This window comes from Nipponia nippon, unplaced genomic scaffold (assembly GCF_047370975.1).
Source record: "Nipponia nippon isolate SJK-2023a ecotype South Korea unplaced genomic scaffold, ASM4737097v1 scaffold_6, whole genome shotgun sequence".
Taxonomy (NCBI): domain Eukaryota; kingdom Metazoa; phylum Chordata; class Aves; order Pelecaniformes; family Threskiornithidae; genus Nipponia; species Nipponia nippon.
The window spans coordinates 50,440,484-50,453,263 of record NW_028262380.1 but is presented as its reverse complement, the minus strand read 5'-3'; the positions used below and the strand labels follow the sequence as shown (position 1 = coordinate 50,453,263).

The 12,780-nt window shown below is 41.3% G+C and overlaps 1 protein-coding gene across 3 annotated transcripts in view; it reads right to left on the bottom strand.

Moving 5' to 3' along the window:
• The window catches only part of POLR2B (RNA polymerase II subunit B), a 20,612-nt gene extending 7,832 nt beyond the window's left edge, over positions 1-12,780 (bottom strand). The window contains exons 1-13 of one of the 3 annotated variants that reach the window (XM_087738106.1): positions 12,621-12,780; positions 12,251-12,323; positions 10,405-10,555; positions 7,017-7,129; positions 6,532-6,751; positions 5,438-5,596; positions 4,222-4,386; positions 3,479-3,675; positions 2,707-2,826; positions 2,138-2,324; positions 894-1,037; positions 471-610; positions 237-348 (exon numbers count right to left, since the gene is read on the bottom strand). In XM_087738106.1, coding sequence (XP_087594232.1) covers positions 237-348; positions 471-610; positions 894-1,037; positions 2,138-2,324; positions 2,707-2,826; positions 3,479-3,675; positions 4,222-4,386; positions 5,438-5,596; positions 6,532-6,751; positions 7,017-7,129; positions 10,405-10,555; positions 12,251-12,323; positions 12,621-12,639 — 1,800 coding nt within the window. In that variant the 5' untranslated portion in view covers positions 12,640-12,780. Of the gene's footprint in view, positions 1-236; positions 349-470; positions 611-893; positions 1,038-2,137; positions 2,325-2,706; positions 2,827-3,478; positions 3,676-4,221; positions 4,387-5,437; positions 5,597-6,531; positions 6,752-7,016; positions 7,130-7,729; positions 7,752-10,404; positions 10,556-12,250; positions 12,324-12,620 lie in introns of those variants that run through there. The other 2 variants (XM_087738107.1, XM_087738108.1) reach the window with 2 other exon arrangements.

Here is a 12,780-nt window from a genome sequence, read left to right as displayed (position 1 = left end):
ACAAAAAACCAAACAACCACACACAACATCAAACAAAACCAAAAAACCCCAAAAGCACCAAACCTCCAAAAGCTCCCAAAAGAAAAAAAAAAAAAAAACAAAACACAAGCAAGCAATGTGAAGTATGTTCAGAAAGAGACTTGCAAATAATGCTATTTGGAGCTTGCAAAGTAGTATCAGGGCATTATCCTCTCTCATCTAAAAAGACACCCAAACTCTAGGTGTAAAATGTATACCTCCGACACAATGATGTCCATCTGACGACGGAGCTTCCTTAGGGTATTCATGAGTTGCTCTGGATCTTTGTGTATTCCTACCCAGCAGCCGTTAACAAAGATCTTGGTAGCACTAGAAAGAGGAAAGGAAGGAAAAAAAAAAAGAAAAAAAGAAAAAAACAAAAAAACAAACCCTTGAAGCACTGTGCAGGATAAAAAGCTTAAGTCTGTTTAAATAGTTTCATTTGCACGTACTCAGCTATTGCTGCTGGAGATATTTCTTCCAGGTTTTCCATACTCCACTCTTCCAAGAATTCCAAAATTGGGGATGGCTGAGACCCCACAGAAATGTAAGCCATGAGGGCTAAGTTCTTCACAAGTCCTACCGCATGACCCTAGTAGAAACACAAAGTTAGCTTGCATTTCCAAATCAAGAGATTCCCCCAAGAAGATCCGAGAACTTAAACCTCAAGTCCTCAAGGAACTGGACACAAAACATACTATCTACTTTACTAATTGCTACCATTCAACTACAGAGTTAACTATAAAGCTAAATATTCATGTCAGCCTTTCAAAAAAAGTGCAAGTGATCATCACAAGTGTCATGGCTATAAAACAACTAGCGTATAAAAGCAGTTAGGCATGAGTAAGCACTGACATAAATATTACTTTCATTACCTCTGGAGTCTCAGCAGGGCAAACCATTCCCCATAGCGTATTGTGCAGCTGTCTGGGCTTTGCCAGTTTACCATCTCTACCAATTGGAGAATTCAGGCGTCTCAGATGGGAAAGCGTAGATGCAAAAGTCAGGCGGTTTAACACCTGCACGTAGTAAGGAAATCAGTTAGTCAAAGCTTCTTAACTACGTTGTTGACAGGCATCATGATATATTAGAGCAAAGGATCAATGCCCTCTAGAAATTATGTACTTCAAAAGAACTAAAACAGCTCTGATTTTTGCTAGCTACACTTTTTAGTTCACCTTCATTAACCTTAGACTAAGCTTACCCTTAAAATCTGTTTTTTGTAGTATAGCTTACTCTGACCAGGTAACTAGAATGAGTGATACTCGTAAAAATACTTTAAGTTGCATTTTCACCAGGAAGGTTTGCCAGTACAATGACACAGAGATATTTTCAAACTTAGTTTGAAAAACTAAGATGACTTAGTTATTAGGAGCAGATCAGCATTTACATTCTTTTCAGAGTCTGCTCAAGGCTTCTTAAAAATTTAAGAAAATTTAATTTTACAGCCTGAAATGTGAGAGTTTATTTAAAAAGCAAACAAGCCTCTCATACACATACACCAACAACACACCACCCAGGGACAGCTACCATCTTCGCCCCTTTCCTAACTTTGCTTTCCCCAAATTATGATCTCACCAGGGCTCCAGACAACAAAATGTGCTGGCATTTAAAAACTCTCACCTCTTTCCTGTTTCCACCTTTATGAGAAACAAGCTCAACTAAGCACTGCTGTGGGCTAATAAAGTCAGTGCTCCTCATCATTCATTAGCTGTGGAATACATAACTATTATATTACAAGGTATCACTCAAGTTTCTTTAACCACCTGTGAAGCACTGGAAGTAATTAAAGGAAAGAAATCCATCCTCCCTAAAGATTCCCTGGGACTAGGACTTGACCAGACACACAAGCATATGCTCTAACACAAAAAAGTCTTTACAAGAGTTACATCAACTGTTTAGCAGTGAGCACAACAGCTAAAACCAAAACCAAACAACAACAACAAAAAACCCCAAACCCCACACCAGACTCAACTATTTGGATCTTCATCTATTTCAGCTATGGAAGTTTCCTTTTAAAAATGGCTCTATTTAACATACAACATGCATGGCTGCCAAGCAATGTTAAACTCTTCCATAAACCTGACAAACGCTACCACGCCTTATTCAGCTATTGTACCTGAGATACTCCTGCTCTGGCCTGATGAGCTTTCTTCTGGTCACCCCAGTTTCCAGTTGCCAATGAATACTTCAAACCATCTGAAATAATTCTTGTTTTGATTGCCAGTTCCAAGTTGAAATCTTTCCCTCTGTCAATAAACTTTTGTGCATATATTCTCACTTCCTTCAGCAAATTCTTAAACATTCTGTAGAAGAAGATGCCAAGAAACATGATTAAACAGTACTGTAGCAATTCAGCCTACCCAGCACTATCTGGAAAAAATGTCACTGGCCTCCTGAACAGAAGCAAGTAATCTGTAACTAGAGGAGGAAGGGGGGACAAAAAACCAAAACAAATTAACCTGTTTGTGAACATGCACAAAATATGCTTCAAAACAAGCTGATGCCAGTCACCTACTATTAAAGGAAACTTACCCACTCCATGAAAAAGTCATAATCATATAAAGGCTGTGCTGCCCAAGACCAGATATCAGACACAACAGAATAGTCTGATTGATTTAGAAGCACAGAGCTGGCAATGCCTCCACCATTAATTCTCTCTGAAGGAAATGTATATATTATAGTTACCCTCTGAACAGGAAAGCTAACAGTGGCCCAGCAAGATCCAGTCTTTTGTTGCCATAGTGATCTCTGTCATCAAGCTCTCTTCTTCCCAGTGCTGCCAGCAACAATCTATGAACCATATACCTAAGCAAATAAGATAGTTCATGTTTTAAACTGATCGCAGACATTCACAACAAAGATTACATGCTTTCATAGATAAATCAGTGAACTGTTTCCTAAAGGTTGTCCATTCTAGATCTTTAGGATACTGCTGATCTAAAACAGACCTCTTCAGCACACAGAGGTGCACGACCCACTGAAAGTTCAGGTAACTACAGAGAGAATTTAATATTTACATCATGATGGCAATGCATCTTCTACTACATGTCTGTCCTGTGCTGTAATATGGGCTATGCTTAAGCATGTGGAATCAGGTGTAAAATGGTAAGTCTTCTGATGTACAGTTCATCTGCACACCAATAAGCAGTGATCATGAGGATGTTTTAAAGACATTACAAACAGCTTATTAGTAGTTATCTACACATTAGTTATCAACCTGTATATGTTGTCCATGCAACACAATGTCAAAGAGAATCATTTATCACTACCATCACATCTAACAAGATCCAGAACGTGTCAGAGGCTTGTTTTGTTTCAATTTTTTTTCCTATTTTATCAACATTTGCATTTTCTCAGCTACAAAAAAAAAAATATACCAGTGCCCTGAAGTTTATGTGAATAAAATCTGTATTCAGGGTGCCTTTGCAGATGTGTGACAGAAAATACATAGACATACCCTAGAAAATAGGCCTTTTTGGTTTCGCAGAAGTCACTGACACCAACATGCGGGAGCATTTCTTTCTGCAGGACTTCTTTAGCGTACTTGATTCTCTTTTCTTTAGTGACACCTGGCTTTGCACCTCTTGATCCAATGAAGTTGAGAGCAACATTTTGCTCCTGAATGACAAATGCTTCATCCAGAGAAGGTTTGACCTAATGCACAAAATACAGCAAAATCCTGTAGCACCCAGTGCCTGTTGGCATTGAAGGAAAATAAGCAGTAGTTTGCTGAGGATTCTTTTCAGGAACTGCCCATTACTGATCCAGTTCTTTCTGGCTTTAACATAGTAGCTCTTTGAAGAGCGGCAGAAAACAGTAATGGAACACTCAGGAAGCACCAAAAAAAAAAAAATAATAGTTTGAACTTCAGAAAATCGTTCTCATTCAAGTACATTCTAGACCTTTTACTGTTTCCGCTATAAATCGGGATTTTACAATTAAAGTTAACGGCAGCAAGTAAGACGGTACCTCTCCAAATACACATGAACTCTTTGAAATTTCCATTGCACTCTGTTCACTTAAAATACTCATTAGAATAGGTTCAGGCAGAGAACTTTTGACATTTCTAACAGACAACCCCCCAAAATAATAAAGTAATAAATTACAATTGGCAAATGAACAAAACTTTGAATGGTGATTAGCCACACCTACGCAACACCAAATGTCCAGCCAGGAAATAACTTATTTAACATATATTACCATTTCCATCATTTCTGGATCTTCAAAATCATATATTATGTGCTCTAAAATGTCCCTGTCGGACACAAAGCCTAGTGCACGAAAGACAATTATGATGGGGACTTCTTGTTTGATATATGGCAAAGTTGCTACAATGCGCTGACCAATAGCACTCTTCTTTGCACCCTGAAAAGATGGGGAAAAACATATATTAGTCTTAAATGATCTTGCCTTTACATAAAAATATGTCTCTGGATTTGGATGATACAGCATAAGTGTATTTAATCAAGCACTACAGGAAACTATGACTTCTTAGCAGGTCAACTCAGGAGCTATTCTGAAACCTTACTCCAGCAGTGACTTTTTTTATTTTAAAAACATTTTTAACTTTAGAAGTCTGCAAAAACTTGGAAGGTTTTTGCTGACACAAAGGAATTTAAATAATATTGCTCATTCACCCATATGCATAATTTCTCTCCCTTTTGCAAAGAGCAATCCTATCCACCTTCAGGTTTCCTTCTGTCAGCTTAAGCCCAGCTTTTCTAATCCACTGTGTAAGACTCTCCATTCTCGAGATTATTCAAGTAGCTGCTCCCCCCCCTCCCAGAAAGAAACAAACATTGTGGGATGCAGAGGGACAGCCACTCAAGAGTGCCCCAGGCATCAGGAGCGAGAGTGGTGTAAGGCTTCTATTAAAGTTACTCCTGGAACATTTGGGAATTTCCAAGCATCAGTGCAATGGTAAATGAGTACTGATACCTTCTGCTTTTGAAGTTATTAATAGCACTTATTCCCTCTCACAGATGGCACAATTAGATGTTAAATATGAATTAATATGTCGTCTGCAAAACACATCCGAACACTAGCCTGGCCATGAGCAAAGACAGGGTCCCTGCTCCTATTCTTATCCTTTGTCAAAAAAACAGGACACAGCTTGTTTGGATTTTCCAAAAACTCGCTCACAGTAATTCTAAAATTTTTTTTAGCCTCGCCCTAAAACCTGCCACAAATTGAGTCTTCATTTCAATCCTCAAATTATTTGTCCCAGAGACAGGTATAATCTATGACAAACAATACATTTTCATTTAATTCTACCTTCTTTACAACTTAGCATCAGAAGAAATTTCTTCTCAAAATCCCGAAAGTAAACGACATGAAGAGACAGGACAGTAACAAAACTCCTAAAACAACCTTTATTGTAAGCCTCAGGGCAGGGGTTATTACTGCTTAGGCATACCTGCCCACCTCTGGCCAGCATGCTAACCCATATAGTACTTGTTGGTCGAGAGGAATTTTCCAGACAAGATCTACACTCTCCTGTGTACGCATATTTTGAATCCTTCTTTGCAAACACATATACTGTGTTTGTAGCCATTTTCTCTTGAGCAATCAGAACCTGTGTTAGAAAAAAGAACACTAGTAAATAACTGACAAAAGGGCAGGCTGACAGTAACAAGCACAGTGTGTTACTACTATTCCTTCAGGTGCCTTAACTTCAAGAGCACTGCACAGCATGAAGTCAATTTGCCAAACTCAGTTGGATTATATTCTACATTTTAAAAATACAGTATTAAGCAAAACATACACCTAGTTAAGACAGAATAACCAAAACAAAAGACTCCGAGAACACTGTTCTCTTATGACGCACTTACTGCATCTGCTAGTTGTTCCGAGACATTTGTGCTAGCTTTAGGCACAACACTGATACAGAAAGCATTTCACTATCTTTTTCCAAGGCCAACGCACTACACAGGCATTTAAACTTAAATGCCAGCTCTCATGGTCAAAGACAGATTCTGTCGTCCCCCCCCAAGAAGAGAAATACAATTCTATTTCTTTTGCTGCATTTGCCCAGGTATGTTACAAAAAACGGGCAGTTTCATTGGTGAGGCACAAGCATGGAGAGGATATGATTTGCCAAAGCTGAATCCACAGCAATGGAGGGAAGAACCTGTTCTTGTAACAAAATGCATCTATACAGCTGTGAACACACTGGAGGAGACTCCAAGTGAAGTAGTACCTCATTTTAGAGTGCATGCTGCTCTGCAGCGTTGAAAATGGAAAGCAAAATATCTAGAGTACTTCATGGCATTCAATGCAAAACAGTTTATGAAACTGAAGAAGGGAAACGTGCCTCAGAGAAAAAGAAAAGGTGGCTCGAGCAAGTCCTAACAGAGGACTAAAAGCCCATCTTTCTGTAAGATTACCAGTGCCCGCAGTAACTGTGATACACTGGAATAAAAATGCTTACGTTTCTGGCAAAGCATATGGAAACAAGTACCAAAACTTTCAGTGTCTGTAAAGATGACTGTGCAAGGTATAATCCCTTACCTTTTCTGATCCATTAATGATGAAGTAGCCACCAGGATCAAGCGGGCATTCATTCAGTTCACAAAGATCACGGTCAGTTAAGCCATTCAACAAACAGTATGTTGAACGTAACATAATAGGAATTTTTCCTATAAAAGTTTTCTGATGCTGTGTCTGTAACTGATCCTCCCCTTCTTTAATAACCGTTTTAGTTATATCCACATACAAGGGGGCTGAATACCTACAGAATAAAAACACCACTGTGTTATCTGTCAGTTATTACTCTGGGTTGTACAGAAAGGTAACAAATGCAGTTATTCAAGCACTCACTGGTAATACTAAGCATTATTACCAAATCACTGTCTGGATTTAACAACTAGACATCAAAATTTAAATAGAGCAGTAATTATTACATTTTCAAGGCACTACTAAATTGAAAAGACTATCAATTTATAATGCAGGGCCAGTCTTTCCTTGTGTTTATCCACTACAGAGTTCGTTCTTACGTTAGGTTTCTCAGTCTGGCTTCATTGGGCATCATAGGCGAGGGCGCTCCATCTCTTTCCCAATGTGTAGGTTTGGAGAGATAGATTTGTTCAAACTTCAACAGATACCGGGGCTGGAAAACAAGAAGGCATTTACCTGTAATGGAAGAAACATCCATTTTGCTTGTTCAAAAGCAGCCCTAGAGCTCAGTACCCAATGCTGCCACATGTAGCTAAAGGTATGGAAACAATCCCGCTTCAGATGACTAGATAAAAAAAAAACAACCCACCACTCAAAAACTTCCAATAATTTCTAAACACTTCATTAATAATTAAAAAAAGAAAACCAAAACAACAGAGGAAACCGAAGGATCAACACCATTGGTAAGAGAAGAATGAAGTACCCAAAGAGGTCATCTTCTTCCTATAAAATAGCTAACAAACTCAAAATCTGCCAAGTCAGTGAATATATTAACAAATAGAATATGCCTTACATATGCCTACTTAGATATCTATTGTTTATGTAACGTTAGATAAAACTGCTAGTTTTATGATGGAAAAATCTGAATCTGCTTCAACACATACAATGAGATAGCTGACATATCAAACAAGGTATAAGTTTTTGTAAAGCTTTGCTCCCGTGCATAAAACATTAAATTTAATAGCTTTGTTTTGGTTCCACAGAAATCCTTTCATGTGTTACAGTGGAACCATGAGCATGAAAGGACAGATACCTTTCAGCAACAGAACAATTCTCAGGATCTTCAGTTTGCTGAGAGCCACTCGCCCCTCAGAATCCTACTGCAATGAGATTTAGAGCACTCAGTTCACTTACATCAAAAGCCTTGCATTTAAAATAAAGGGGTAAAGGTTTTAAAACAATACTCTTATCAAAGTGCATTTGTGTATCTGGCAGGGGGAGCTAGAACTTAAAAGAAAGTAAGCAGTTATAAAACAGTAGCTTTGTTCAAGTGTTTTCTACATGTGGCGCACAAGCATGCTGAGGCAACTTCGCTCTCGGCCTCCTTGCATGCAAAAGGACCTAGACATGAGCTGCTCTATTCACAAAGCATTCCTTCACAGACCAAAATCAAGGCGGGTAGGGAAACATAAGCAAATCACCAGACCTGCATGTATACAAATTGAAAGGCTTGCTGCCTTACAACCTTCACTTCAAGTTGCTGTTTCCCACCATGCCCCTTTGCAGAACAAAAGCTAACACAAATAAAGAACTACAGCGCTGCCACCCCTACTAAGCATCTGCCTAGAGGCCAGCTGAGAATATCTATTACTAGAACAAAACCTGAATTCCATGCAGGCATTTTACCATATCTCAGCCATAAGGACTCCGCTGTAGCACACCACCAAAGCAATACTTGCTTTAGCAGAGCAAGCTCCAATGCAGGGAAGAAAGTCAGCTTATGGTTTATGCCACAAGTTGCTTTAGCCTTTCTAAAATATATTTTCAAAATCCTCACATTCAGCCCTTTCTCTGAACTCACCACTAATGGCAAAGGTGCAAATTACCCATCCCATACATTCTGTCTTACACAGAGCCTCAGAAACCAGTTTTTTAACATCTCCAGAGGAAACAAAACCACCTAATGCAGATTAAACAGATTACTGCATCAATTTAACAAAAAAACCACTGCTTTCAGACAAACAGAAGTGTCATTGCTGCTCTACCCACAAGATACACTAATAACTAGCCTTCTGTATTCAAGATACTCTCTCTTACTTATTACTAACCAAAACTGCTATTGGAGAAGGATAACCATTATCAGTAACTGAAAACACAGCAAGTTGGGTAACACCAGTTCCTAGGATGATTCTATAGGATCAGTAAACAAAGTAAGACTTGAGTTATCAGAAAAGACCTGAAAACAATTTGATTTCAGAAAGGCACAAAAGCTTCCTAACAATAGTAGGTAGCAGCGACTTGTTGGCAAACATTTTGTAGGCCAGAAAAATTCTCTCAATTCTTACCCAAAGAAACACCTTTTTCCTGGATTTGCAGCAGCAGCCAGGTATAGTACCAAGTTTCCCCAAGTTCTCATGCAAGCACTCTCATGGAGAACATGTTTACTGTAATTCCTATCTCTGAGCATGGTTGTTAAACCCTCTCATGTGCTATAAATTGCCCAAATTGCCTTCAAAATTTGAGGCTGAGAAGTGGAGGGACAAAGAAACAAAAAGTCAAATTAGTCCAATACACTCAGTCTCCTTAAATTAATCCAGTATCTTGAAATGAGGCAAGAGTTTGCCTGCAAATGACTGAAGGAAAAAGCAAGTTTCATTTTTCTCATACCTAGGCCTATTCCTAAAAACTTTAATTTGATAAATAAGAATAAGAAAGTAACCTCTGTGATTTGAGAATGTAAAATACTAGCTTTTGGGCAAAAAGAAGCCAGGCACATACCACACTTGTGATCTGAACCTTAACCACATAGACCATATACAGCAACTGCAGAACTGCACAGCTAGAGAATTCCAGAATATACAAGGAATAACAGAAAAACATTAAGCATTTATCTCACTGTGATTCTCCTTATGAACTGTTTGTCTAACAAAGAAAGTAAAAGAAATCTCAGTTATTCTCTCTACAGGAAGTAGAGTTGTTTGCCTGCAAAAAAAATACAAAGGAACAGTCAAAACGCGTAACAATTCAATGCTCAGGTGTCCTAAAGTTCCTTTAAATCTTAAAGGTAGTGACTGATAGCAGGGGAACGATGACCTACAGAACAGGGACCACATCATGAGGGATAAGGATGAAAGCACCGCAGCCACTGCAGAAGGTGCACACCCCTTGCAGAAGAGCCATTGCACAGCGCAGACCTTAGGCAATTTGTTCTCCTTTGAAACACGGTGCCAACGGAAGATGATGAGCAATGGCACCCTTGGAAAACCTAGACCTGACTTCAGCCAAAGAAAGCTAACAGAGAAGTTTTCCGTCATAAACCTTTCTTGCTATGGTAAAGCTAGTGAAAAATCAAAATCCCACCAAAACATGGTTTGCTTTTGGCTACCTGACTTGCTCTACTACATCCCTGTCAGTGCAGTTCCGTAGAGTAACTGACAACATGAGCTGCAGCAGCCAATTGTTCTTGGTGAGTTCTCAACTCAACCAACAATTTAACCAACCGGGGAGAGTAACTCCATAGGAGAGGGATGTTCGATTCCATGGGTAACAAAGCTCTGGCATATGTTTCTCAGCCATATACCTGACTATCTGGAGACTTAGCCATGTACCTCAGACTCCAAAGAGTTCATGCTTCTGTCCTATTGACTGAACGAGCAGCGTCATAACTCGGGTGTATTTCCGTCTCTTGAGATGGGGGCTGAATAAAACCCACCTAAAATCATTTTGCATTGTAAAAACACATCACCTCTGCTGGGGGTCTCCACTTACCGGCTCTTCCACTTCTCCTGTGGCATGCTGGGCTTCAGCTTGTAAATCAATTGGTGGAGCATCTTCAACAATTCTCTGCACAGACATCTGAATAAACTCATCAAAAGAATCCAACTGTTGCCTGACTAAACCTTTTTCATCAAAATAGGAGCTAAAAAAAACCAAGTGCATTAGTGAACAAGAGATCTTAATTTAATTCATGTATTTTATACATCAACAAGCTTAAGATTTATTTATTACAAAACCTTCAAAAGCCATGAAATACAGTACAGAATCAAATTCATTCACTTTTCCCAAGGCATGAGTTTCAAACACAGATGCTGAAAAATGCTAAACAATTCTCTCCCAGTGTTTGAAGGCACAGACACCACAAAGCGACAGGCTTGCTGCCACCTCTTGGCTAAGCCATGACTGAACACACAGTCTACCTTAAATTAGAAGGGAAACACGATGACTGAAACCTCATTAGAAGTGGCTTCAGCTAAAGTTTTTAACAATGTATATAAAGTACTTTGCTTTAACTAATTTTCCAAACTGCAGTAAACTGAGTGCATGCCCCTAAGTCAAGGTTACAGTTCTCAGAACTTTTCTTAGCTTGGATCCCCCCTGCTCCAGCCACACAGAGATTCCCCGCTTCACTTCTTCTCTGGGTTTCCCCTAGCCTTTGTGTCACCCAGCTTCAACACAGCATAACCTAACCATAAAAATCAAAGCCTAAATTCAAAGCCCCACAGCCTAACTTTTAATGGGATGACCTAAACACGTCTGCTGCATGAGCTCCTGCCAGCAAGCTCCTCTACCTCACATTCCTGAAGCCAGCCAGGGAACCCACCACTACCTCAGCTTCTGCCCCATCACTGCCAAGATCTCTAGAGAAAACTGGTAAGATCTAGCTCCCTACCAATAACCTCAGGCTTCCCCAAGAAGGGGAACAGACCCTCAGCTATCGTGCTGTTGCCACAGTGGATCTTGCTAGCACGGTCTGCTATTGCACAAGGGGAAGGAGGAAGGGAAAGGGCAATCTGTATCGCAGAACGGTTGAGGTTGGAAGGGACCTCTGGAGGTCACCTTGTCCTCTCACCCCGCTCAAGCAGAGTCACCCAGAGCTGACTGCCCAAGACCACGTCCAGATGGCTTTTGAATATGACCAAGGACAGAGACTCCATAACCTCCCTGGGCAACCCATGCCAGTGCTCAGTCACCCTCACAGTAAAAAAGCGTTTCCTCATACAGAGGGAGGTGCAGCCTCAGCTGAAGGACATGCCTCAGTTACCTCCTACCCGACTGAAAGCAAAAGTAGCTCTCTCCACTGGACTGCAAGAGAAAGGACCTGCCTCCAAAGCTTCTCATCTCTGCTTTTCATCCAGACTGCTTGTGAGACCACCCCCAGAAGATCTACTGTTCCGTTTGCAACTACTGCCCTAAGACACCACCCGTATACATATTATGAATGATACAATTAGCCGGAGAAACACTTTCTTACTCAGTTCCACACAGCATCCCACTCCTTAACAGTCACAAGAAGCTGCAGATCTTGGAAGTTCACATCTTGCTAGAAAAACACTAAAATGGTGAAATAGCTAAGTAATGATTTCTTAATGCCAGCCTCAGCTGTGAGAGTACTGGGCAACATCATGCGCTTGATATGGAATCAAAATCATTTCTTACTTCATTCAAAACAGCGTACCCCACTGGGGGTCAGTAGGGCTTCTTAATCCCTAAGTATAACACTGCTGCCTCACAAGCCTGCAGCTTCCATGACACGCTGCTAGCAAACTAGATGTTACCTGTAAGACCAAGAGCATGCACGCTGAAGTATTAAGAACAGCAAGTTTTAAAAAGTCACCTAATAACAATCCAGCAGGCTTCTTGCCACAAATCGGGGGTGATTTCATCATCGTCTTCATCATACTGCATATCTGCCGAGGAAGCACAACGTTTAAGTCCGGCTCCAACCACCCCGGTGTCTCTCCTCGCCTGCTGCGGGGCGGGGCGGGCGGCACACGGCGGCCTGAGGGTCCCTCCGGCACCCCATCAGCGCCCCCGGACGCCGGAGGGCCACACAACCCTGCGGGAGACCCCACCGGGCCCGGAGCACCCCCGCTCCCGACTTCCGCGGGCCCCGCGGGCGCCCGACGGCTCCCCGGCCCGCCTCGCCTGGATGAAGCGGGGGAACAGGCCCGGCGGGGAGCGGCCTGCAGCCGCAGCACCCTCACCTTCGTCCGCGTCGTACATGGTGGCGGCGGGAAGAGCCGCGGGCGGCGGCGGCCAAGAGGGGAGCGAGGAGGAGGAGGAGGAGGAGGAGGAGGAGGAGGAGGAGGACAGCGGCGGGGCTCAGCGGCGGCGGAGCAGCGGCGAGATGGCGGCGGAGCGGCG